This window comes from Suillus subalutaceus (genome assembly GCF_016647625.1).
Source record: "Suillus subalutaceus strain FC151 chromosome Unknown DFJ58scaffold_26, whole genome shotgun sequence".
NCBI classification, from domain to species: Eukaryota; Fungi; Basidiomycota; class Agaricomycetes; order Boletales; family Suillaceae; genus Suillus; species Suillus subalutaceus.
The window spans coordinates 154,243-179,986 of NW_024540275.1; the positions used below are offsets into that span (position 1 = coordinate 154,243).

Sequence of the window (25,744 nt, forward strand, 5' to 3'; positions counted from 1 at the left end):
TGATGCGTGAATGGGGCAGTGCAGGCCCTCAGGCTTCCAGAGTCCGGGGTAGAGTGAAAGAGTGACCTGGCGGGCTCGAGGCTTGGGAGAAGAGTGAGATGTCGGAGAACATAGAGAAAGATAAAATGGGTATAGAAGGAGCGACTTGGGTAGGACGATAATAAGAAAGAGAAAGGTGAAAGGGGTATATGAAGGAGTGACTTGGGTCGGACGACAATAAGAAAAAGAAAGGTGAAATGGGTATACAAAGGAGTGACTTGGGTCGGACAATAATAAGAAAGTGAAAGGTGAAAGGGATATATGAAGGAATGACTTGGGTCGAGCGATGAGAGGAAATGTGAAACGGAAGGCGCATCCGTGATCCGGTAAATAGAGCGACAGCTGTTGGACGAGAGGTTTGGGGCGTAAATAGAGAAAGAACGGGAAGGTAGTGACGCATACGTCATCTAGTAGAAAGAGCGACTGCTGTCAGACGACAGGCTTTGGCTGATGTTCAGTGAAAAGACAGAATGGAGGTGGTGATGCATCCGTCATCCAGTAGAAAGAGCGACTGCGGTCAGACTAAAGAAATCATGAGAGTTGGATTGAGGTTCAGAGAAATCGAGGAAGACGAGACTTACTGATGCCACGCCATCGAGCTTGAATGCAGAATCACCGCACGTCGTTCATTATGCTTGGAGTGTCCGACGTGGAATGGGTGCATGTGCAGCGTAGCTAGACGAGCGGGTATAAGGGTAGTATCGAACAGAGGCCAAAGGGTGCGGTGGGTGCGCATGAAGGTCCATATTTGAGATAGAGGCAACGCCAGCGAGGGCGAGATTCGAGAGTGAGCGAGAGAAGGATATTTTTAATCAACGCGGCCAACGTTGAGCTTTTCTATCTTCTGGAAAGAGATGTGATAAGGAGATTCTGTTGGCGTAGGGCGGTAACTCACTTTCAAGCGGAGAGGGGAGGGACAGATCTGACATTGCTTTACCAACGGCGCACGTCATTGGGTTAGCGAAAACGACGAGGAAGCCAGACGATGAGAGATCAAAACGACGAGAGAGCTAGACGAGATAGCAAGCCGGCGAGGTAGCGAGAGAGCAATAAACTGAGAACAACAAATGATCAGTGACAAAGACAACGAAATATAATCGTCAGATGTGACGATGAAAGATCGTTGGCACTCGGGGGAGGTCAAGGCTGATAAAGAAGAGAACCTCTGGCGGGTAGGTATTTATACTTTTTGGAGTATCGGCCTCTCGGCGGGACCCAATGCTGCCCTACGTCACAGTGCGGAGTCATGGGCAAATATTGAACTGACAGTGGACAGCGACTGACGCGCCCGCCGGTATCAGCTTCCAGTCAGCCTCAGGTTCTCAAGTTTGCGGATGACTTACTATAATCTGGGATCATGCATCATTCGCAAGAGCGGTGACTTGTGAGGAAAACTAAGAACTTTCAAATGTAAGGAAAAGGTTGACGCTGACATAGACGCGACGTGTCTAATAGATCACGTGCTAACATGAAGTTAAATAAATGTTGTAGCCAACTTTAATCCCTATCCCCTGCCATGAACCGCAGTTTTGACTCTTACTTTGGACCACCATCGCAGCCCATCAATGTCGCAGAGTTTTTACAGCAAGCAAACTCTGAACTACTATCAGAATCCTTTACAAATGCCTCATGGGAGCAACTAACTCCCGAGCATAGAAATGCCGTCGAAGCAGAGATTAATGAAAGGTACTCCTCTCCCCAGCTATACCGCATTAGCGCTCATTGCACATCAGCGTAGTATTTCAGACCTCAAGTCAGTCTCTTGATCAAGTATGGGACAACCCTGTATTGTCAGCGCACGTACGGCGCCAACACGAGTCTACAGTAGCATCCGTGCGCGACCAAGCGGATGTACCGGCACCAAAAGGAAGAAAGCGCAAACGCGATATCGCTCCAGAAGGTAGCGAATCTACCCCAGAAGTACTACAACTACAAGAGGAGCTTGACGCTGTCAACCTCAGATGTTGGGGGTATGTATTTCTCCTTGCATATCACTCTTCTCTTACCTTTATGCAGATTAACCGTGGAGTCGGCGCTTTGTATGCGTGCTGCTAAAAATTCTGACTACAACGCGCTTGACGCACCCAAGAAGATGGGAACAGGCATCCTCCATACCCTTGATCACGGGGACGTCGGCGCAACACGTAGCTCGACACCAGACTCCCTCAGGGGCCACAGCCCCGATGTAAATTCACATCCAAACGCTATCATTTCGCTAACAGTTTATAATCGCATTACGTATCTTCCAAGTTGCCTGACGCGCTCCTCACAATACGCCGTACTGTCAACGCAAACATTGGCTGACCTACTGCGCGTCCTGCCGTGCGCCTCCAGTAATATACCAATAGAAGTGTTAGATGCCGAGGGAGATGTATCAGGCTATAATGTCACCGATCAAATAGGGGAGCATGCCGGGTGTTTGTTCTGCATCGAAGACCTTGTCTACGGAGACGGGAGAGAAACCGCCGATTACGCACAGTATGTCAGAATAACACCGCCGTTAACAGATCTTTAACCGCTCTTCTACAGAAAACTAATAGCCCACTTCCACAAACTCCCCGAGGACAAACGTCCGCAAATAAAAACAGCACCGACCTCTGCCAGTGAAACTACCTTCAACGCGCTCACACTGAGAACCCACCAACCTTACTGGATACTGCATCAAGGCAACTGTGAACATTTCTTCGTCATCGACCAGATTAGGCATGCACCATTCCGTTTTAACTCCATAAAATCCCTGAATATCATATACAGACTCCCCCACGCCTCAGATCCACTATCAGGCTATCCATTGATGCTCCACCTCACTCCAACGGTTCAAGATCTCTGCCGTGCCTGTGGGAAAGTCCCAGCCGTACATTCTATTGTGGGTGACATGCGTCTCGGTGAAAGTCCGTGCCTCTTGTGCGCACCTTGTTGGCGCATGATGGGTCCTCCCAAAAATGATGAAGGCGTGATGGTTGTACCCCTCGTAATACCTTTCGTAAATCACTAAAACGATCGAGACCCGAACATGCGCGTATGATGTAGGTTGCAGCACACAAAGGACCCTGAAAATTGATGGGCCAAGGTCGATAACTCAAAAGGTCAAGGTTCAGAACAAACGGCGATCAATGACCTTGAATGACGATTCGGATTGAATCATGAATCATGGCTTTTGGCCGCTTCTATTACGTACGTTGCTAGGTATGATAGTCAAATGATAGTACATGAAGTGCAAATATGTGCAAATACGCATGCGATGCCAACAGGAGATCACAGCATCTCAAACGAGCGATATAGTAGATCAGTGAGTAGTCTGTGGGTATGTGAACTACAGAATCCAAGTGAGCCCCAAAGAGAATGAGAAACAGTGCGGACCTCAACCGTCAAAAAACAAAGTGCAATTTGCGATCGAGGTGTCTACGACCACCTCACCAATCTGTTGCTGGAGGAAGTCCCATGAATTTGGTCCCCAGCCTATCCAGCCATATGTCCATGTATCAGAAACGTAATTCAGTAAGAAGTTCCGGGCCAAAGTCGGATTGAATGGATCCAAAGAAGAGGCAGTGCCTTGAATCACTGACACAGTGCCTAGTTTTGCATTGGCTTGAAAAATGCCCTGAAAGTACTGATCAAACATGACATAGACTGGACCAAGGTCATTCTCCATGCGCAACTTTATAGCTGTTGGTGGTGATGTCGGATCGTGTATGAAGCTCGCCGTAGCTTGGCCATAAAAAGTACGGATATTTGCAACGAAGTTTGGACGCTGGGGAGGACCTGTGTTGGGCGCGTTCAGTATGACGTTGGCCGTCAAGTTGCTAAAAAATGGTGTTTGGTCGAGAAAAAAAACTTTGAATCCATGAGCCACGAACCTATTGCCAGTGTTGACTTCAAAATATGTTGGGAACATCAAGTCAGGATCATTGAAGAGGGAAGCGTTAATATTGATAGGACTACAAAAACATATCAGTCGCATGTTTCCGAAAATGAGAAGAATACATACGCTTGTATCGTGCTCACAGAAAGGGTGCGCGAAGCCGCAAACTGACCGAAAATTGACTCTAAGGATGTTTCAACCAGTATATGGTTGGCTTCGAGAGACTTGAAGCAGATGAAAAATGAAAATAAATGAAGGCATAGATGCATAACCACTTACACCGACAAAAATTCTGGAAATAGGACCTTCTATAGAAACTCTCCCGAAATTGACATAGTCGCCAAAGTTGTCAAACGTTTGGGCGAACAAAGGTAGGTAGGTAGCAAAAGTGTCGACTTGAGCAGCTATAGGTGATTGTGGGTACAGCAGCGTGATGTTGAAGAGCAGTTGATCGTTCAAGGACATGTTATCTGGTATCTGTTTCATGTCAGCATGTGATTCGCTGCAACGGAATAACGCCACACACATAAATAGCAAGGCCAGTAGCGTTGTTCGACAATGCAAAGCAAACCAGTGTCTGGTCGAAGAGGTCAGCATTAGATGCTTGCATCTTGACCGATATGGTTGTATCGGTCACGGAGGTGTTGTAGTTTATGCCGACGAATAGATCACCCAGGACGACATTCATGTTACTCGTATACGATGCATTCGACGTGATGCTGAATCGACCATTGGATGATACGGTATTTAGAACCCTAGGAAAGAGAGTCATGATTGTTCCCCCAGGGAATGAACGTGGACTTACTCTCCAACAATAGAATTTTGTGCATCGTCGAGTTGTCCGGTAGTTGACCATGCGTTGCAAACAGGTGAAACTCCATTTGCAGGGGAGCTTGAGAAGTTGTAGATATCCGTGACGAAGTGCGATGAAGTGGTCTTTGGTACCCAAGGAACGACATAGTTAGAGGTGTAAAATGAGTTTTCGTATTGTTGATATTTCTAAGTAGTGTGAGAATACAGGTAACACACGTACGAGAGAGATACTAACCTTGACAATGATGGGGATGCCAATAACGATTGAAAGGAGGATATATATTCCCAAAGCGATTATGCCAGCCCTCCAGGACCTAGGAGTCAAGACAGCGCCGCTTTGGAGGAGGTTTGTAGAGGGTGATCAAGGAGTCGTTGTTCAGAACATTTGAAGCCAAGGCCTGTGAAGTTTCATAGTCAGGTAGAGGACTGAATGGACGACGGCCTGCCGCGCGGGGTGGATAACGAAGGGCGGAAGTTGTGACGGGGGGATCTTTCGAATTTAGGAGGTCGTCTTCGTCCTGTATTATCATCCCTTCGAATTCACATATGGCATCGACGAAGGCGAAGGCGACGAGAAGGACAACGATGCGAAAGGGAAAGGTGGTTACTTAGTTGGGCGTGAGAGTTCGCTGCATTACCAACGGATTTCTTAACATTACGTAATAACACTGCATTTCAGGGCAATGCGCTCAAACCAGACTAGAAGATTCGATGATCGATCAACACCCGACACCGACATCACTGGAAATTTGATCGCACTTCGAGACTGAGTATCAACCCCGAAAGTAGATATGACAACCGCATCGGTCTGACAATATTTAGAGCTGAAGGTGTAAGCACGCTGGCTTACTAGAGTTCCCATAAGATACTGAAACATAAGCGCTAAGCTTTCAGTATCACTGCCTTTTGGCGTAACAGTTAAGGGACGACAGTCTTAACTAAGTTACAGAAGGGCGGGACAGTCCCGTGCGTGTCCCACTTACGTTTAGGAACCTTGTATTTACACAACGCTCTCTTGTGTTGGTCCTTGTATAAATATATCAATATTCAATGTGCATCGGTATATATATATATCATCCAACGTTGCGAGTTGCACACCGGAATATGAAATGAAAAGCTAAGATCATATTGCACAATATATGGGGCGCAACGGCATAGAGTATCTAACTACCCGCTCGTAGAAAAGTATTTAAAACGCCAGGAGGTCAGTTGAAGACCTGACGTAAAGTCAAGACAAAACATGATTCGGTTGTTGAAACCAGGTGTACTCAATGAAAAAACGGTAGGCGTTTACCAGATACGAGTCTCCAAGAGCAGGTCACTGTTACCCTCGAGCCCAACACAGGCCTTCAGGAAGCTCTCGAGCGCGTTACGCTGCCTGCCGAGGCTATTGATAACATCGGTACCTGAGGGCGCCCATTAGCGTAATGATGGACTATAAGTGGAACCGGTGCTCACCAGGCTTTACGAGAGGCGCCTTGCACATGTATGACAGCAGCGACAAGACAGCGTGGAGGGGTGCAAAATCAGTCTGACCCTCTCCGCGGTACTTGACGCGAGTAAGCAGCTCGGTAAGGATAGTCAAGTCGAGAATCAACGGTGTCGCAAGTAGAGAGTCCTACAACAGCATTGAGCATCTGCTGACATATCAAAAATGAGTTACATACCTCACACTCGTTGAAGATATTGATGGTTTGTCTCCCGCCACAGAAGATCTCAGAGTAGTACTCGTCGATTGCTCTCTTCGAGTCACCGACTGCAGGCACATACTTAATCACAACAATGTGATCAGGGTGCTCGCCTTTGGCCGCTTTGCCCGTTGCACCCAGAACAGGAGGTTTGTAGAGTAAACGATTGGCGTCTACCATATCATCCACAACGCTGCTCTTGCTGATTTCCTTACTCTTGAACTGCGGTTCCGCGCTCAAATTATGCCCATCATTGTTGCCAAGATGGTTGTACGACGCGATAGAGAGCGGTTTGATACCAGCGTTCACGAGGAACTCCGCAAGCACGGATTTCAGCTTCGTTTGACCAGACTTCAGGTCATCACCGCCAATGAAAGACTTCTCCCGCTCAGCGAGGGCAATGACACCAGGCACGAATGTGTTCTGAGGGGCACCGTTAACGAATGGCTCGCCCTCGAGAATGGCAGCAACAGCGAAGAGCGTCGAGGGAGACACCTCCGAGTGCGAGTTCTTGATCGCAGCAAGGATGTTCTCAGCCGTGTCATTAACACCAGGGATGATGTCACTGTAGCGTTCCGTATTCGCAGTCCAGAATACGACGACACGGTCAAGCTGGTTCTCGGCTTTGAAGCGGCGAATGTCAGCACGAATGTGCTCGAGATGAGCCTGCTTATCGGTGCCAGGGACGACATTGTCCGCACGGGCTTCCTGGTTGGCAGCAATGAAGTCGGGATAGTAGATAGAAGGAAGGGGACGACCGAGTAGAGCCATGTGCGGCTTGACCTGGCGCTGAAGATCATACTCAAGCACCTTGGCACGTTCCATCGCCTTGTCCATGGGCAGGCCAGAAATATCCCAGCCACCAAGAACAAGGTCGTTGGGGTGCACCATGGGAAGAACGTCAGAGATGGGGACGTGAACTTCCTTGCCGGTGCTCGGCTCAGTGCCAATGCGAACGGTAGATGCACGGAGGACAGAGCCAATGTAGTTGGGCTGCTGAATTCCCTCCTTGGTGTGCCAGGCTATCTGGTGCCTGTTTGCGATGATGGTCGCGCAGAGAGTGGAGCCATTGTTACCACCCAAACCGATCATCATAAGTCTGTTGTGCGTCCATGTCAGATGATAGTACATTTCGCAACCGATAAATAACATACCCAGTCTTGCCAACCTTGCGGGTGGTTTGGAACTCATAGGGCTTGACAGTAGGCAAAATAGTGAACTGGCCGTCAGAGACCACGACATCAGCACCACGGTTGAGGTACTTTGCGGTGATATGATCGTCGGTGTAGACGGTATTTTCCGACTGGACGGTAATGTAGTTAGGGCGACGAACGGCAGTCGGGTGAATCGGAACGATAGACTCCAATTCAGAGTCGGGGGTGTTGTAACCCGAAGAATTTGTGGCGGGAAGTTGAGTAGACATTGCTGTGAGTATATATACGGAGTGAAATTAGACCAAAAACAATGAAGACGAGTTCAATGAGCAGCTAAAAAGCCTGCGCAGGAGTGCTTGGAGCCTCGGTGGGGGTTGTGGGGACTACCGAGTTGGTTCGAGTACATGCAAAGAGCTCGGGAAACTCTGAGTATGAGGGTGTCTGACACCAGAAGCTACGATGAAGACGGCTATGTGAGTGGTTGGAGCTAAAAACGCTGGAGAAAATATGAGTGAATGCTTGGGGTTTATATAGGCAAAAATGGGGTGAGAACAACCTCGAAGGAGGGTTAGAAGATGGCCGTTAAAGAAAAAGAGGGTAAGGGACGAGCAAACATGGCAAGCGTGAAATTTATTGCGGTCAAACCTCATTGATCCCGAATGACAGCACATTTAAGCGTTATCTTGAAAATGCTGGAATGGATTATGGGAACAGCAGATCTTGTACGTTTTATCTTCGTTTGCCGCATCAGTTTGATCACGGCGAAAGGACCCAAAAACGTGTGTTTTGGAATCGAAGCTGTTCTAACACAACAGCCTGTATTATGGTTTTAGTAATTTATAGTACTCGTTACTACTAGTACTACCGATAATTTACTATTACTATAACGTTCTGCGATTATCATCACGGACTCCACGCGCGCGTAAACCCTCGGAGCATCAACGCGACATTTCGGAGACTAGAGGGACTACTAGTAGTATTAGTAGCAGATCAGAAGGCAAATCAGATCTAACTTGATTTGTTTGACACGCTAAGGGCTGCAAGAGGGTGATAATTATAGGAAGAATATCGTCATGCGCTGTCACCATCGTCCGTGTGCGGTCGTTGAACGTTGAACGTTTGACATTATATAACTTGGCGAAACGTTTCAAACCTCAGGCCTCAGGCCTCAGCGTTCAGTTATTTGCGGAGACCATCTTTACCCATTGACTAGATTAGCAATATCGACTTCCACTCTGAGTGCACAGGGCAAGTATCAGCGCTCTCGATCGAGTCTTCTGCAGGTGTCTGTTCAGGTCTGTTCCCTGCAAAGGGTCACTAATGTCATTGTGTGCAGCCCGTATTAGCGCGTGAAACGGCTGCGGCCCTCAGTCACCTCGCCAGGGTCATTACACTGTACGTTCAGGGGTGCAGGATGCGAGTTCTTTGGATGATAAGGTAACTCCATCTTCACATGTCCCCCAATTCCCTTGGTCCGCCACCAAGAGCAGGTATCTTGTCTCTGCATCGATCAATACCGGTGTCACATTGGCTATTGGTCTACAAGTGTCGATGAAGCCCCTCCACTAGCTAGTAATCTGAGATGGGATACTGCATTGATGAGCGGAGTAATCAAGAGAATCACTCACTGATATAAGCATCCGTGCCTGCATTCAATTCGCAAGGTCTTATCAACATGGTCGATGGCCTATCTGTCGATATTGAAATACTTCCAGACATCAAACATGATTCCGCGCCAGTAGACACAGTTACCACAAGTGGTGGCTGCTGAGTATCGATACCGAAGGGAAGGTGGCCTGGCGGGTACCATGAAGATAATAGGAAGTGTCATCTCCAACCAAATGAAAGCGAAGCAATACACGATATTGCTTATCACAATGATATTACATCTCGTATCATTCGTCCTAAGGTGACTCTGTATTAGATTAAAACAGATAGGTCCGGATAGTTCATAATTCTGTCCGCAACGGAAACATGGCATCATGTAATTGCTGCCATATCCGCGAGAATATGCTAAAGCAAGACAGGGTGTGTTTCTTGCACCTCCGTATTAATTGTCGGAGGTAGCGCTGTATCGTCTCCAGGGATATTGTGTAAGAGGGTGAAGGAGAGGGTGGATGAGGGGTATGCAGTTTTGTAGGCGTTGATGCCTGCGTTGACTCGTGCGGAGGTGACTTCCGTGGCTGAGGCAGCCTGTCAGCGTCGCAGCAAGAACACAACAAAGAACATACATTGCCAAGAACAGCCCTTTCAGCTTCTTCAATGAGGTGGCTGGCATCGGATTCGCCAGTCTTCTTCCACATATCTCGGAAGATCTCCACGGCCTGCAAGCTCTCGCTGAAGCGATGTAGCGTATTAATCAGGGCAACGACTTCTGAACGCTGTAGAAGATTATGATTTTTGTGCGGACTGATTTGAAGGAGGTCAGTTCATGCAAAAGATATGTGTTCACTACCTACTCAAGGGCAGTCTCATCCATCTCAAAGAGAATTTTGAGCGCGGTTGCAAGACCGGTAGTTTGGACTTTGCCCCATAAACGGCACTTGTCACATCCAACGCAGTCCATGATCCTTGAAACGTTCCGGAAATGCATCTTGAACTCCTCTTTCAAGATCTGGAAGGACAGACAAAATTTCAGCGCATGAATATTATTTTAAGATGTTGCTCACGTTCGCGTTCTCGCCTCTGAACAATACCCGCTCGTCAAACTTACCAACATGCTCTGCAATATCGATGACCTTGCTAAGAGTCGTAAGTGTTGTGACTTCTTCCTGGATGTCCTCCGCGAGCACGTGGTCAAGATGCGTGGGCATAGACATTGGACAGTAGTCGTAGTCACGTAGGTATGGACCAATGCGCGATACAGCACGTAGGAGGAGCACAGCGTTGAAGTAAATATATTGAAGTCTCTCAGGGTGAGAAGCGATGCGGGTAACGAAGCACTCAAGGTTCGGGCCCTGTCACATATGATGAGCTAAGAGTAGTGAAATTCAACTGGACTGCGTACCATCTCTCCAGTTGTTTGATTAAGGTATTCTAGGCAGATATGAGTTGAGATGGATGCATGCAACCCAGATACAATCTTGTAATACACCCTCTTCTCAATACATTCACCATCTGCGTTTTCCCCGTTAATAGGCTCTCGTAAGACATCGGTAAGGGTGTCAGGAAGTGTAACTTGTGCCGGAGAACGAGAAGTCAGCAAGTTCAGCTCTGAAAGGCCGAAGCAATTTTCCTCGTATATTGACTTCCAGACTCGATGCGCAGAAGGACCTGAGTAACCCGTATAACGCTCGGGGACTAGCGTCAGGTCGACGTATTCGCCCTCTGCAAAAGAATCATTATACGTGAGAACTAGAATATGAAATGCGCACCTGTCATATCATCGAGGAAACAAAAATCAGAATCGCGATAATAACATCCAGGAAGACGGACACGCTGTACAGGTTATGAAAACGTCGTCTAACAGAATGCATGGAACCTACCTCTTCCAGAGGTGGTAATTCTATTTTACTCAGAGCCGCCGCTCTCCACTTTTCTGGTATCTCGCTCTAGAATGGAACTTCTTAGTGAACTTGAACGAGATTATTAATTGGGCATACCTCATCTACTGTAGTAATACCACACTCCCTATTCATACAGAACCCATTCTCTTGCCAGAAAGGGCATTCACGATAGAGGTCCGCCTGATAAACGATTGAGTGGTGCTCGAAGCTGTCCGAGCCTGGAACGTACCTGGAAATACTTAAAGAATGGCATCTGCACTAACTCACTGAGCGTGCTATATAGTTCCCCATTCACACTCTCTATCGTCTCGTAATCACATAAGGTGGTTTCTATCGGACCAGTTGTCTACGAAGACACGTGGATGAATGATGTGTCAAGTCGTACACGTAAGTACTACATACCGAATGTTGACAGAGTGGTTCTCCGCGAGCAGACTCGTGTTCAAGAACGTTCTGAACTGGATTGTGCCGTATAAGGCTGTCCCCGAGAAATGAGCTCGGGCTGACGCCTACAGCGGCCAAGGCGGAGAATGCGAGAGCCAAATATGCTCTACGCCAGAGACAGAGCATGTGAAGAGTCGGGAGTCTGAGAACCTGTGATGGTGGAAAATATAGCTAGAAGGCCAGTAAAGAATGTGGTGTGCACTTTGAAGTTTGTGTTGCCTTTGTCGTTAACTGGGACTCTGAAAGTGATGCTTCATAAGTAATCGCGATTGCAAGTTCCACGTCGGATATCCCTATGTGAGTCACGTGAACGGAAAAATCACGGACTCAGAGTACTACTGTGTACTGGTGTTGACGTGCAATTAATATGGCGTTCGAGTTAACGTTCTGACCCTATGATACGAGCCTCGCACTCCAAATTTCAAAAGAGCGATAAGCATTCATCTTATATACCTACGGTGAGCCCACTATCAGAACATCTACTGTCCTACGGAGAATATATGATCTATGGAGGACAGTACTACTACGGGCCCACAATCTGCCCAGTGCCCTGAACGAATCTGCGAATACCCTGGTATGGGGCGTACCCCTGCTGTTCCCGCCGGCCATTTTAGACGCGCGATTCGTCGAAGATGAGATGACTTGGAGTACGTATGCGTGAAGTGAGTAGCTACCAATGAAACTGTGAAACGCATACTTACGCCACATTGTGATCAGGTACTGCTACTTAGGTTCCAGCCTTGACAGAGTATGGCTGTGTGCAATGGTACAGGCACCTCGGGCTCTTCTACTACTGCACTAAAACGGCGCTCGCCTCCCTCAGAGTCTTCGAAGAACACCACAGTAACGCTCGTTCACAGCATTCTCGCAGAATGGCAAATGAGCTTTCACCGTGTCATGGGACAGGACTGAGGATCTGAGAACGAAATAGGGTGTGACACGGGTAGGGTTTGCCCGGGTACCCGCCCGGGCAACACCCGCGGGTGACTCGGGACAGCATGTAGTTGTTATGTTTCGATGAACGAAACATAACAGCTACATGCTGTCTATCGTGGTTTCAAGTTCACTGGATGATGGCATCGGCAGAAGAGTGCTGAAGTCTTCCTCCCGGACACCGAAAGTGGACACTTGTTGTGATTATAACTACAAAACTGTATTACAAATTGTACAACACTCGTGAGCTGAGGGAGACCTCAGCGAACCTGAGTCCCCTGCGGGCCATTCTGCGTCCGAGCAGTACGTATCATAGTATCGTAATATGCGGGAGCTTGTTGTTAGCTCCATAAGTAAATTATGGAAGCGATATTCAAGGGTTCTATCGATATGAAAGTACCTGTAAAATGCCTGGAACGTTCAACAACGGATCTCTGGGCACTTCATAAAGTGGGTGAAGAAGGCTCTGCGGCATGCGGAGACGACTCGAGTCAGCAACGCGTGCACAAGACGCTATTTGCACAGCTTTGAATTGCATATAACCCAAGCCAACTCTATGCATCATTGTCATCATGATGTCGCTGTCCCAAGTATGCGGAATCGGAATCCTCTCGGTGCTTGCTCTCTGGAAGATCTTTTGGGGCTCATCGAGAAAATACAACATCGACCTTGATGGCCCTAAGGAAGCCCACTGGTTGACAGGTTCTTGACCGTGGTTACACTCCTTTTATCATACGTCTGACTTTGGGATGCCAGGGAACGTCCGGACAATGTTCGAAGGTGGCCTTGACTACTGCGTGAAAATGGCTGAACACTATGGCGGAGCGGTCAAGCTACAAAGTCTATATGGAGTAAGTTCAGATGTGAAGTGTTGTTGCTCTGAAACATCCTTGCGAATGCTGCTCTCTTCAGGAAGTAGTGTATCTATCTGATCCACTGGCGTTGTATCATGTTATCGCAAAAGACCAGCATATCTTTGAAGAACCTGATGTATTTATCATGTCAGTGTTGTATTGCTCTTTCACGACTGCATATATTGACTTCGCGTCATAAAGGAACAACAAGGTGATGTTTGGAGATGGTCTAATAGCCACTATCGGTGCGAGGTATTATGGTAGGGGTTCATGAGAGGTATCTGACAACATGGATAGGAGAGCAGCATCGAAAGCAACGCAAGCTGCTCAACCCTGTCTTCTCGACCTCGAACATGCGAGAATTACTACCCACATTGCAACACATTGCGCACAAGCTGACCTCTATCGTCATATCTAAGCTTCCGGATGATGGATGTAAGTCACTTCACACGCAAAAAATACACATCGACATGAGCGGATTTTATTCAACTCTCCTAAACAGCATACAAAGAGATCGACGTGCTGCCTTTGCTATCTCGCAGTGCACTTGACGGCGTTTGTCAGGCGATTCTTGGTTATCCAAGCAATACTCTAGACGCTGGAGAAAACGACGAGTATACTGAAGCACTTCGGAAGATGGGGTACGTGGTATGAAATACAGCATTCCTCTCACGACGGTAGTGATCTTTGACTTGATGTTGCAGGCCCCTGATATCAAAGCTCATATATTTCCGGCCAATTGTGCCAGTAGTTATGCGCAACTTCTCGTCATACTGGATAAGGAAGCTTGTGAATTTGGTCACGACACCCTGGATTCCTACTGAACAGATGAAAGATGTGCGAGAGATGCGACGAATCATTGAACTCATGGACAGCGGTAGCAAGAAAGCTTTCGCGGAGAAAAAGGCAGCACTAGGAGACTCCAGCTACTTTATCCCCCATTGATGTGCAGTCTGAAATTGATGATCTCAAACCGGGTCGGAGGAAAGATATGATGGACATCATGCGTTAGTTCCATAACGTTCTGGTCCATTTGTTACTGAGTTATACACAGTCAGGGCAAACTCTGCGTCTTCCAGTTCAGAGCAACTCACCGATGCGGAGCTGTTGGGACAGATGAAGTAAGCCACCTGCTCACTATAAACATGAAAATACTCTAACTCGTTTCATTGCAGCGTTATGGTATTTGCTGGCCTAGATACGACCACCGCTGCTCTGTCTCGTTGCGTTTACCTACTTGCCAAGAACCCACTTGCCCAAGCTCGATTGAGAAGCGAAATTCGTGATGCCATCAAGCCTATGTCCCTCGCACAAGACGGTTCTTCATTTTCCGAACACGACGATCCACTTCTTCACCTGTCCTATGATACGCTAATAAATCTTCCATTCCTCGACGGAATTGTCAGAGAGACATTGCGGCTTTATCCTTCTCTCCCGCACATGGGCCGAAAGTATGTCGTTCATTATCCCTAGAACTATTAATTGAGTATATCGATAGAGTACTCAAGGCAACTACTCTTCCCCTTCAATTCCCTGTTCGTTCGTCATCCGGAGCAGAAATATCTTCCATTGCGGTACATGAGAAAGCGCTCATTGTCATCTCTATTTTAGCTGCAAACCGCAATCGAACTATGTGGGGTGATGATGCGAATGAGTGGAAGCCTGAGCGATGGCTTTCTTCCCCGGGGAGACAATATGGGCCAGGGACGGATGTATCCTCTGATGGTGCCGATGTACTGTCATCGAAGCTATCCGCACCCATCCTTGGGGTCAAAGACGGCATGAGGTATCCTGGTGTTTATTCCAACATGTCAGTCCTTATCTGTTAGGTCATAGCATAGTACGTTCGCTGACCATAAGCAGGATGACTTTCCTCGGCGGCAGTCGTTCCTGCATGTTAGTCAAATGCAGGCCATCCGATTACCTGCGTACTGACGTCATATCTACAGCGGGTTCAAGTTTGCCGAAATGGAAATGAGTAAGCCCTTGCACGTTGCGTATGGCTGTCTAGTCTAACTGATCTCGACCCATCAGAGCAAATCATCGCCGCGCTTGTACTTCGTCTGCATTTTGTGCTCCCAACAGATCCGGATGCCAACGGACATATCAAAGAAATTCAGTGGAAGTTGAAGGCGTTTCATACACCTGTCGTTAAGCCACCAGCTGGAGATGGGGTATCACCTGCGGTTCCACTCAATGTTCGACTGGTGCAAGAGGAAGACTTTAAATGGTAGGATTGTATTTGTGTTCGCGATGTGATGCTCTGTGGTTTGGTACAAGTATGCTCTGATGCTCTGTATATCATTTGTTTTCAAACATTGTACGTGCTTACTAGTTGGTTTGACTCTACCGCTACTACGGTATACTATTGAATTGATGCCAATGTCTACACGGAGGGAATCAACTCGAAAGCCATAGTTATCAACCCTTTTCATCGTACACTCGCATACCAACCTGCAGTGCGAGGTCGCGGTCAATTCTCTAACTTAACTAAGGCTTTACTTAATTATTAGTGATGTGTGATGTTTCGCACATATATGGCCTCCTATTAGGCGACAACCCATTCGGGCTTCGACACGTTGTCCGTCGTTTTCCGGTTTACCCAAAACATTTCCCCACTTGTTTCCTACCTCTTAATTTTTTGGATTTTGGTTTACGCGTTGAGTTTAGTTCAACGCAGGTATTTCTCGTCACAGGTTCTGCGCTTTGGACACCCGTAAACCTCGAAACATGCAACTCACCGCAGCCGAACTCCAGGTCAGTCAATTTCTTCATGTGCACAGACGTATTGACCCTGATGAATGTTATTTGTAATTTTAGAAGAGACACGAACTCGAAGGAGCTCCTGACCCATTCCCCTCTCTTGGGGAGGCGACAACCGTTAAGCCCAAACGTGTCGTCCAGGTCCCCACTGATGCGGACTCGCAAGCGGATTTCCCCACTCTCGCCACTTCCACGCCCGTTGCTGCTGCTGCACCTGGAAAGTCTGCCTGGGGCTCTGATGCTGGCCCTCGCATCAAGGCTACTGTCAAATCCACACCAGTCATCACAGATTATTTCGTGGTCACTCAAGCCGAGCTTCCCGCCAAGGATGGTAAACAAAGTTCGGTTGGTGAGATCATGAAGCAGGTCATGACAAAGTACCGGGTCAGAATAGAGGCATCGACAAATCAGAGTCGGCAGACTACTTTCTGCATGAAGGGTGAGGCTCAAAAGGACATTGACAGGGCTAAGCGTCACTTGCTAGCCGCTTTGAGCCCCGTGGTACATGACAAAATTTTTGACCTATCTCTTCCTGCATCCTAATCGCTTCACTAGGTTGTTTTGACTTTGAATGCACCCGCGTCTACTATTGCAGCTATAATCGGACCCAAGGGTAAGACTTCGCATTCAGCAGCATTCCATGCATTTACCATTTCATACTTATAGGCGCGACTCTCAAGAAAGTTCGCGAGGCTACAGGTGTCAAGGTCGATATTCCTCCCAAGGACGGTACCCCCAACGAACATGCAAACGGAACAAACGGAACTACTACCCCCCTCCCAGGCGACGAGGAAGGGGAAGTTATGGTACCTGTCACTATCACCGGCCCGCGCCCGCTTGCCTTGGAAGCTCAGGGAATGCTCAATGAGATCATCGCTTCTCGGACTTCATATCTCACCCAAAAAGTTCGAGACATTCCAGCTCACATTCTTCCTTTCGTCCTTACTTGTCGCAACCACTTTATTGGGGAAGCGCAAGGTTCTGATGTCAATCTCGCTTTGAACCAACCTGAGCGGGAGATTACTGTCAGTGGAGATCGCGAGGGCGTCGTTCGTGTCGTCGAGACCATCAAAGCTACCATCGAAGGATTCAAGACCAGCCTAACTAGCCTCAAGATTTCTTTGCCCAAGCGCCAGCATCGTCTTCTCGCTGGTAAAGCGGTCGACGACATTATGGCGCAGAGCAAATGTTTGGTTGAAGTCGCTTCCCCTGAGGATTCTGGTGACGATGTCACGGTGTGGGGCTCGGCAGTTGATCTTACTGCTGGTTTGGGTGCTGTCATGGCCAAGGCAAATTCGCAATTCATCCACGAGTACCCTTTACCTGGCCCTCTGGCAGTTTCAAAGCAACTCCTAGCATATATGACACGGATCGACTATGAGGCAACCTTGGCTAACGCTCACCCTGATGCTTTGATCTTTACACCGTCTCCTGCTACCATTGCCCAAGCATCAGTTCTCAATATTGACATTGCTGGCGAGAAATCCGTGGTGGACGCAGTGATTAAGCAGATCTCTGAGTTCATTGGGAAACTCATTGGTGCAACAAGGGAAGTTCCTATCGATTGGCTCATCCACCGCGTTATCCAGGGTAAAAATGCTAAGAAGTGCGTATGATCTGCGATATAGTTGAGATACGAAGCTGATCTAAGATGACTAGATTGAAGCAGTTCTACGAGGCGCAGAATGTTCAAGTCTTCTTCCCTCCGGAGTCTGCCGAGCAATCCCAGGTCCTATTGGTTTATGATCCCCTTTCTCCCTCGGCGTCGCCCTCGCCCGTGGAGAAAGTCAAGCATTTGGATGATGTTGTGGAAGAGCTCCTCAAGATGGCCAAGGAATTTGCGGATGTGAAAAGCCAGAGAATCTCGGTCGAGAAGCGCTGGCACGAAGCCGTCGTCGGTCAAGGAGGCACCACTTTGAATGCGTGAGTTCGCTTTACACAGGACGAGTGTATTAACGAATATGTTCCAGTATCATTGGTGAGGACACGACGCTCTCTATCAAGGTTGGCGCAGAAGTTGGAGACGCATCCGATGAGGATGTCATCCTTGTCCGAGGCACCAGCATCGACGTCGATCGTGCCGTCAAAGAGATCTCCAAGGTTGTCGAGGACGCCAAGAATGATGCCATTGTCAGCAGCTATGTGGGTCTTGGATGATGTAGTTATTGCTCTGGCTGATCCACAACGCAATATAGTCCATTGAATTCGACATTGATCGGGAGTATGTTGGTCGCGTTGTCGGCGCACAGGGTTCAGGCGTCAACAAACTTCGTGATACTCTTGGTGTTAAGGTTGATTTCTCAGACGAAGCTGATGAGAAGGAAAAAGAGGCAAGCAAGAAGAAGAAGGCCGCTCATCAGAGATCCAAGGTCAAGGTACTCGCTCAACTTGCTTGTCTTTCCTCTTCCTATTTCTCACTGTATTTGCAAACAGATTACAGGTCGCAAGGAGAATGTAGAGGAAGCCAAAAAACGCATCTTGTCGCAAGTTGAGAGGATCGTAAGTCATGACATAATTCGACGTTTTTGTTTCTGACACTCCCTCAGGCCGACGAGACTTCTGAAACTTTGAAAATACCCAACCAATACCACGCCCAGCTCATTGGTCAGAGTGGCAGGTACGCCATTCGGCTGGAAGAGAATTACGGTGTCAAGATCACATTCCCTCGTTCATCCGGTGAGAACGGGGAGGGCAAGACCAGGGAGCAACTCAAACCAGATGAGGTCCTCATCAAGGGCGGCAGGAAGGGCGTTGCTAGTGCGAAGTCTGAGTTGCTTGACGCTCTGGAGTTTGAAAAGGAAAACAACAAGGTTCTCACGTTCGACGTTCCCACTCGTTCAGTCTCTCGTATCCTTGGCAAAGGTGGTGCCAGCATCCTCGAGATTAAGGATGTCACCGGAGCTCAGATTGATGTCGATAAAACCAATGATGGCATCGGTTCCTTCACGCAAATTACGGTTCGTGGTACAAAGGACGCAATCAATGCCGCGAAGACCGCCATCCTGGCTATAGCTGATCAAGTCGGCGAGGAAACCACGGCATCACTGGTCATCGAGCGCAAGTTCCACCGTAACATCATAGGTGCTGGTGGGCAGGGTTTAAAAGATCTCATCAACAGGTGTGGTGGTCCGTCTGACACTAAACTCCAAGCTGGCCTTGTCCGTTTGTATGTTTGTTCCATCTGTATCTTGACGTTTTGCTAACATTTCCCTCAGCCCTCGCCAAGATGAGGCCTCTGATGAGGTCCGCCTCCGCGGGGAGCCAAAGTTGGTTGATAAGGTCAAAGAGGAACTGGAGAAAATCGTGGCCACGTTGCGTGACCGTGTTGTTTTGGCTGTGGAGATCCCTGCGTCGCAGCACCGCAACTTGATCGGCAGAGGTGGTCAACATTTAAATGATCTTCAGAACCGAACTGGAGTTCAAGTACAGTTCCCTGGGTCACGTTCGTACAATCAATTTGGCGACCCCGAAAATGCAAGTGAGATGGCAGATGCTGATCCGGCCAACATCGTCAAGGTTTCTGGTGCTCGCAAAGCCTGCGAGGCGGCGGTTGAAGAGCTGAAGGTATGCAACACTTCTTTTATAATTTTCTGGTTCTCATGTTCCTCGCAGACCCACGTGAAGCCTGCTGCTCCCGAGGGCGTGACGGCAATCGTTTCGGTACCACTGAAATACCACCACGCCATTTCACAGCAGGGTCACTTCTTCCGTACTTTGCGCAACTTCGGGGTTTCCGTTGAGCAATCTGACAAGCCTCAGAAGCCGGCAGTCCCTGCTGCTCCCCCTCAAAATGGCTCTACGACTGCCCGTATTGATGATGCTGATGATGCGCCATCCATCGAAATTCAGTGGCAGGTCGCTGAAAACTACTTGGACGCTGAGGAAGGTGACTCAGAGTGGACTTTGAAGGGGAGCGACGTTGCTGGTCTGGAGCGGGCCCAGAGCCTTATCCAGGAAGCTATTGCACAGGCTGCAGCCATGACTAGTGTGGGCTTTTTGACCCTCCCTGATCGCTCTGTATTCCCGAGAATCGTAGGCTCAAAGGGGTCCAACGTCGCTCGCCTTCGAAATGAGACTGGAGCTGACATTACAGTCGGCAGAGACAACAGCACTATTATCATCATTGGTAAGTCGGTTTTATCCATGCGAGACCACTGGTTTGATGTCGTACTTCAGGGTCTGAGTCTGCTGTTGATGCTGCCAAAGAAGCGATCTTGAAGCAAATATCTTCGTCTGGCCGTCCTCCACGCCACTGAAATGTTAATCATGTCCATTGATGTCGGGTTTTAGGTATACATCATGCTGTTGCGTTAAAACCATTGACACACCACACACTACACACTATCTTGTTATGATATTCTCTGCAATACAATGGGGCGGATATTGGAATATTATGCAAATATCTCAAAGAGGGACACCGTCAACATCATCTGCATCCATAGGCGATCCATCAATGTCTTCCATCGGCTCGTCGTCGACATCAGGGTCGCTGTGATCAAAAGGAACGCCGTCAACGTCGTCATCAAGGGGCGTGCCATCTACATCCAACGGCTCTCCATCCGCATCCATGTCTTCGATCGGTGCGCCATCGAGATCATTAGCGTCGTCTGCGACACCAGGGGCCGGCTTGGTTACTTCCTGCGCAGGCTGGAAAGACTTCGCCTTGAACTTGGAAACATATGAAGATTGTGCCTTGGCTGCAGCAACGCTAGGATCATCTTCTGCCTTCGGCTCGTCCAAACCAGCTCGTGTAGTGCCATCTAGCCTGGCACGCAGTTCCGCAGTAAAGTCTGGAGGAAAGACTATCCAGTCTTCCCAGATGTCCACTACGGCCGTGATCTGCTTCTTGAATGTTTCCGCAGTGATTCGACCAGGAAAAGAATGATAGATGGTAGCGAAATGATCGAACACTATGCCCAAGCGAGACTGGAATTCCTGGCGAAACTTCCATGCGCTTGGTACTGGGGCTGCTGAGTTGTGTAAGATGTCGCAGATGAGATGCAACCGAGCAATCTTGCGTGGCACAGGTGTGCCATCCACCAAGAGTGAAGAGATGATGATATCGGATACCTAACGTGGTTAGAACAGAGCACTTCTTTGGATGGAAATTGTAACTATACCTCACGAGCAGCTTCAGCGTGTTCCAAGCTGAATGTCATACAGCGAGCGAGCTCGCCTCTCTTGCCAGAGACACCACGAAGCATTGCCTCGAACCGTTTGCGAGCTAGCTTGCCTAGAACAGTTTTGCGTGTTCGCTCTTGCTCCGACTCTTCCGCAGAATCGGTAGAGTAGGTTGAGTTGTATCCCTGACACGTGTTTAGCATGGTTCACTACGCAAAAGCAATGAGCACACCTCGTCGTCAAATTCTGCGCCCGTAAAATCGTCTCGCTCGACTAGACCTTTGTAGAATGCGTGCCGTCGGTGCTTTTCGCAGTCTGTCAACGTCCTCGCTAAGGAGATAGCTTGACATACCTTGCGCTGTGTCATGAAAGAGTACCTGGGATTGTTCCTTTCCCATTCACGGAGATTTTCTTCGTACTCAGACCCATGGCCTTTGACCTCGGCAGCCACAGCACGAATGAACGTATCGGTGACGGCAGCAGCCTCATCTTCCGAATCGTGCCTCCTCGAAGGACTGGGTGACCGTCTGTATGGACTGCGGCTGTCATAGCGCGAACGACTGTACGAGCGCCGTCGCCGCCGAGGTGAGCGACTATCGTTCATGGAACGACTGCGGGAACGTCTTGAGGACCGATAGCGTCCCGTGGAGCGAGACCGGGAGTGGCGCCTTGGCGAATGTGACTTGCTCCTGCCCCTACGCTCGTGTCCTCGCGATCTCGATCTTGACCTGGATGTCCTGCTCGGTACTGTAAGGTGCGTGAAAAAAACGCTTAAGGCAATTGCTGTGACCTCTACCGTAGAGAGCTTTCGCAGCCATAGGCACAGCTTTGCTCCATCCCACACGAAGAATCGAACCCCCCCAATCAAGGCCGTCGACTTCCCTCAGAGCAGCTTCTGCATCTTTACGCTTCATAAAGGATACGAACCCACTCAATCCGGAATTTCTGTTGCGGCGCGAAGCAGTCATGTCACCACCCGGACCGGCAACAACATCTCCTCGTGGCCACATGATTTTTACGGAGCCAACAGGACCGTGACGGGCAAAAAAGGTCCCAAGAGATTGCTCGGTGACATTTGAGGGTAAATTGGCCACAAAAAGGTTGGAAGTCTGCGAAAGAAACCATCGGAAAACGAAGAAATCAAAAGGTGTTCACCCTCACCTCAGGATCACCGCGGTCCTTGCTACCACTCTGCCCTTCGTATGCTGCAATGCAATACATTTGAGTTTGATGGCGATGAAAGCAAATGAAAACCCACCTGCTAATGCAGTCACTGACCGCCCATGGGAAGAACGGGAATACCTGGCCTCTCGCATTGCCTGCTCCCTGAAGAGATGATGAAGTAAAGCACACGGCAGTAAGAACTTAGCTACCTCTTGATCTCTTCGAGAAATGAATCCATGGCTCGTTTGCCTTTCGGCTTTGATGCATTACCTGATGCGGTGGACTGGTCAAGAATATAAGCACAAGTAGACGTTGCTCGCATGAAGCGGTTCACATACCTCATCTTCATGAGATCGAACTGGCCTGGTGCGCGACGAAGATTCCGTAGGACCTTTGACTGGCGGTTGATAGGACACTTTCGCGCCGTCCGATGCACGAACAAATCCTGAGCCAGCCTTCCGCTTGTCCACACTTTCCCCCTCAAACGCGTCAATGAAATCAGCATATGCCTTGGCAGCACTCTCTTCCTCCTCTCGTTTCTTTGCCTCTGCAGCTTCCTTCTCCTTTTCTCTGCGGGACTTGCGAACAGTGCCTTGCGCGTACTGTGACAACTTCGTGTCATCCAGGGTCTTTTGCTAATGTACGAAGCGATTGGTAAGTGTTTCAAGGACATAAATAATGTCTATTCGTCGCACTGGGAACGAAGAATCTTCGTCATCATCGAAGAACGCGGCCAGTCTTGATTTCGTCTTGTCCATAGCACTTCAGAAATCTCAAAGTCAAGTGGAAGAGAGTTGAATATGTTAAGCTTGTGTTAAGCGTCCAACAGGCGACTGGTGACTACAAGTAGCAAGATTCCCACGCCCCCACACTCATTATATCGTGACTCTACCTAAGATTTGTCATGAGAATCTACATCATCAAGCTCGCCAGACCTCCTTGCGCATATGCCATCGGCTTCATTGGCGGATGAGGTGTCGCTTCGAATTGGAAGTACTTTTGCTCTCCTTCTGCATCTATTCGTATCTAGCAAGGTGTGAGTATTTGAAGCTTTGGATGAACAGTATATAGACATACAAACGCTCCCTTGTTTCCCACTTGATCCACATAATTTGGGGCTGAAAAAACGGTTGTACAGAGGCCATCATGTTCTACAGCATACCCATCTGCAGGTCCAAATTGGAGTCAAGTTCCTTAGTAAAGCGACGAAAAACACTTACCCTGGCGAACTTCATGGCTCCGAATGATAGAAGTAATGCCATTCAATGAACACCACCTCTCCGTGACGTCAGGACCGAAAGCAATACCGACACCCTGGAAGGGGGGTTGTGAGCCTCACAGTGATTGGGCAAATAATTAACACATACGCGTTTGCTCGGGCCACGGCCAGGCTGTGTTTGAGGATCAGTCCAGAGTAGCTGAAATAAAAATAAGCATCTGAACGCATGAGTACAGCATAAATACACACATCGGCTGGAAGCGTGTCAGTTATAACTAGTTGTAAGAGCGGGAGGGTACGCACACATCAAACCGTCTTGACCTGGCTGCCGTCCGATTCGAGGAATTTTGCGAACGTCATCTAGGGTGACACCGTCTTTGCTGAATAGCCCGCCATGCACAACAAAGTATCTCTTAAGCCCTTGTGGTGACAGTATCGTTGTAGTGCTCGTTTTGGTGGGTGCTTTCGTGGCGCTCACAAGTGTTGCTAATGGTACTGAAGAGCCGGCGATCAATCAGCTGAACTTCGCAGATCCTTAGATACTTACAAGTGGTGAAAACGTGAGCGAACAACTGTTGAAGAAGCTATAAGCGCTTTAAATAGAAAGAGAACGGAGGGAATAGACTTTATATGTTTGCTCTCCGTGTTTGTGCTTTGCTTCGCCTTCAAAGCCATATGTTCGGTTCATATCTTTTGCTTCGTGATTACCTCTATTAATGAACATGCGTGTGGGGTATAACCCTTGCGTGATATCAGTGCTAAGGCCCTTCGTATAGTTCATGTACTCACATTTGTACGCGAAGGCGGTGAGAATAACCTCAATGGACCACGATCCCCGATCGACAAGATCGCCGTTCATAAGAAGACAATGCTTCTCGGTGGGAGTACCCGTCAATGAGTATAGATTCAATAAATCGTAGAATTGTCCTAGAATAAACAGGGTAAGTGACACGACTCTATATCAAGCGCTGCAGCGCTTAGACTGACCGTGAACATCTCCAATGACGTCGCATGTCACGCCTTCTTGTAGGTCCAAGTTTACCAGACTTTCCTCTTTTACAAAATACGAGCATGCTCCAAGAATAATCTCCCACGCGTACCGCCTTGAAAGATTTTTGCCTGCCTTGAACCACTCGATCATTGCTTTGATAAACTCTTCCGTCATCACATATTTCCCATCATTCCCAGTACTCAACTGTGGACCAGCGTAGGTTTTTTCGACCTCACAGCCGCCTGAAAATGATGAAAACGCAGAATCTATGAAAATTCGAATAACTGACCTTCCGCGATGATCTCGTGACATCTTTCTACTGGATTTTTCTCCCCTTCTACTTCAATCGCCTACTCAGAAGATCAGCTGCAACATTAACCTAAAGCGTAAAACATACTTTCTCAAATTCTATCCTGCGCACGAGCTTTTGGGTAGCTGTGAGCTGTGACTGGACGATAGTGTTTCTAGGCTCTAGCGCGACGACTTTCTTGAAATCCGCCACTGCTAGTTGAGGTTTTGCAATCTGTAGATAGCATGTCGCACGACTGATACGAGCACTTAGCTTCGGACATTTGTACCCACAACCTGTCACATACCGATAAAAGGCCTTGGCATATTTAGGATCGACTTCGATAGCCTTTGCTATAGTCGCGTGAGATACTAAAACACCTTGACTGACATATCCAGCAACTTACAAGCATCTGAAAGCGCGAACCCATATTCTTCTAGCTTTGTCCGAGCTGCAGCACGATTGCACCAATACGTCGCATCTAACGGGTTCAGCTCTATGGCTTGAGTGTAGAGGCTAACTGCCTCCACGAAGTTATGACCTGTTGAGCAGATCGCCTCAACTTAAACATCATCGTGGATGCAATGCCAATGTTCAACACGCACTTGCGAATGCCTGATTTGCCTTTGTCTTGATCTTAGCAGCCTCCGCCCGATCCTCGTCAGTCACATTTCCTAGACTCAAGGTTTGGATCTCTGGAGAGGGAAGAGATGATGGCGCAGTCGATGCCCTGGAAGGAGGGGTAGAAGACGATGACTCATCCATGTTATGAGAGACGCTCACTAGCTAAGAAGTGTGCGTCGCGATCTGCAAGTACCAGTTCATTAATTATAATCACCTCGACTGAAATTTTCTGAGAAAGGAAATTCACATCGGTGGCTTTACATTAACTACTTATCATCTT

General features: G+C 48.3%; 8 protein-coding genes across 8 annotated transcripts; 3 read left to right on the plus strand and 5 right to left on the minus strand.

Moving 5' to 3' along the window:
• Positions 1-1,540: 1,540 nt before the first annotated feature.
• DFJ58DRAFT_700456 (snRNA-activating protein of 50kDa MW C terminal-domain-containing protein) lies at positions 1,541-3,034 on the plus strand (the record flags this gene model as incomplete). Its single annotated transcript, XM_041383575.1, has 4 exons — positions 1,541-1,725; positions 1,773-2,009; positions 2,056-2,517; positions 2,569-3,034. The coding sequence occupies exons 1-4, from the start codon at positions 1,556-1,558 to the stop codon at positions 3,032-3,034; spliced, it is 1,335 nt and encodes a 444-aa protein (XP_041246432.1). The 5' UTR covers positions 1,541-1,555.
• Positions 3,035-3,146: 112 nt separating this feature from the next.
• On the minus strand, positions 3,147-5,317 carry DFJ58DRAFT_775585 (uncharacterized protein). The gene is made up of 7 exons (XM_041389451.1): positions 5,098-5,317; positions 4,707-4,900; positions 4,428-4,656; positions 4,181-4,378; positions 4,028-4,125; positions 3,897-3,977; positions 3,147-3,842 (listed from the first exon to the last, which is right to left on the minus strand). Exons 1-7 carry the CDS (start codon positions 5,242-5,244, stop codon positions 3,401-3,403), a joined length of 1,389 nt encoding a protein of 462 aa, XP_041246433.1. The 5' UTR covers positions 5,245-5,317; the 3' UTR covers positions 3,147-3,400.
• Positions 5,318-6,004: 687 nt separating this feature from the next.
• DFJ58DRAFT_656961 (uncharacterized protein) lies at positions 6,005-7,825 on the minus strand (the record flags this gene model as incomplete). Its single annotated transcript, XM_041381949.1, has 4 exons — positions 6,005-6,120; positions 6,173-6,332; positions 6,382-7,501; positions 7,557-7,825. 4 exons carry the CDS (start codon positions 7,823-7,825, stop codon positions 6,005-6,007), a joined length of 1,665 nt encoding a protein of 554 aa, XP_041246434.1.
• A 1,225-nt stretch (positions 7,826-9,050) lies between these two features.
• Positions 9,051-11,817, minus strand: DFJ58DRAFT_775590 (uncharacterized protein). Its single transcript, XM_041389452.1, has 10 exons — positions 11,465-11,817; positions 11,292-11,408; positions 11,159-11,242; positions 11,042-11,107; positions 10,931-10,994; positions 10,564-10,883; positions 10,226-10,513; positions 10,016-10,170; positions 9,788-9,965; positions 9,051-9,739 (listed from the first exon to the last, which is right to left on the minus strand). Exons 1-10 carry the CDS (start codon positions 11,630-11,632, stop codon positions 9,506-9,508), a joined length of 1,674 nt encoding a protein of 557 aa, XP_041246435.1. The 5' UTR covers positions 11,633-11,817; the 3' UTR covers positions 9,051-9,505.
• A 1,141-nt stretch (positions 11,818-12,958) lies between these two features.
• Positions 12,959-15,767, plus strand: DFJ58DRAFT_775596 (cytochrome P450). Its single transcript, XM_041389453.1, has 14 exons — positions 12,959-13,141; positions 13,196-13,290; positions 13,352-13,440; positions 13,495-13,538; positions 13,591-13,728; positions 13,796-13,934; positions 13,998-14,170; positions 14,220-14,300; positions 14,348-14,414; positions 14,469-14,744; positions 14,792-15,103; positions 15,157-15,189; positions 15,243-15,271; positions 15,328-15,767. Exons 1-14 carry the CDS (start codon positions 13,012-13,014, stop codon positions 15,525-15,527), a joined length of 1,806 nt encoding a protein of 601 aa, XP_041246436.1. The 5' UTR covers positions 12,959-13,011; the 3' UTR covers positions 15,528-15,767.
• Positions 15,768-15,862: 95 nt separating this feature from the next.
• Positions 15,863-20,468, plus strand: DFJ58DRAFT_232274 (uncharacterized protein). The gene is made up of 12 exons (XM_041379370.1): positions 15,863-16,050; positions 16,114-16,557; positions 16,612-16,669; positions 16,723-17,662; positions 17,716-17,979; positions 18,027-18,198; positions 18,252-18,431; positions 18,490-18,555; positions 18,603-19,222; positions 19,272-19,620; positions 19,669-20,182; positions 20,233-20,468. The coding sequence occupies exons 1-12, from the start codon at positions 16,024-16,026 to the stop codon at positions 20,310-20,312; spliced, it is 3,714 nt and encodes a 1,237-aa protein (XP_041246437.1). The 5' UTR covers positions 15,863-16,023; the 3' UTR covers positions 20,313-20,468.
• Positions 20,368-23,577, minus strand: DFJ58DRAFT_232297 (uncharacterized protein). Its single transcript, XM_041379371.1, has 12 exons — positions 23,562-23,577; positions 23,419-23,507; positions 23,037-23,367; positions 22,680-22,976; positions 22,551-22,624; positions 22,436-22,503; positions 22,339-22,382; positions 21,974-22,286; positions 21,530-21,924; positions 21,410-21,481; positions 21,177-21,362; positions 20,368-21,126 (listed from the first exon to the last, which is right to left on the minus strand). The coding sequence occupies exons 3-12, from the start codon at positions 23,097-23,099 to the stop codon at positions 20,461-20,463; spliced, it is 2,178 nt and encodes a 725-aa protein (XP_041246438.1). The 5' UTR covers positions 23,100-23,367; positions 23,419-23,507; positions 23,562-23,577; the 3' UTR covers positions 20,368-20,460.
• On the minus strand, positions 23,143-25,654 carry DFJ58DRAFT_700468 (phosphoprotein phosphatase). Its single transcript, XM_041383576.1, has 15 exons — positions 25,446-25,654; positions 25,247-25,381; positions 25,148-25,193; positions 24,949-25,096; positions 24,841-24,901; positions 24,548-24,793; positions 24,350-24,487; positions 24,186-24,301; positions 24,108-24,132; positions 23,864-24,055; positions 23,810-23,814; positions 23,709-23,759; positions 23,562-23,655; positions 23,419-23,507; positions 23,143-23,367 (listed from the first exon to the last, which is right to left on the minus strand). The coding sequence occupies exons 1-15, from the start codon at positions 25,603-25,605 to the stop codon at positions 23,254-23,256; spliced, it is 1,620 nt and encodes a 539-aa protein (XP_041246439.1). The 5' UTR covers positions 25,606-25,654; the 3' UTR covers positions 23,143-23,253.
• Positions 25,655-25,744: the final 90 nt, after the last annotated feature.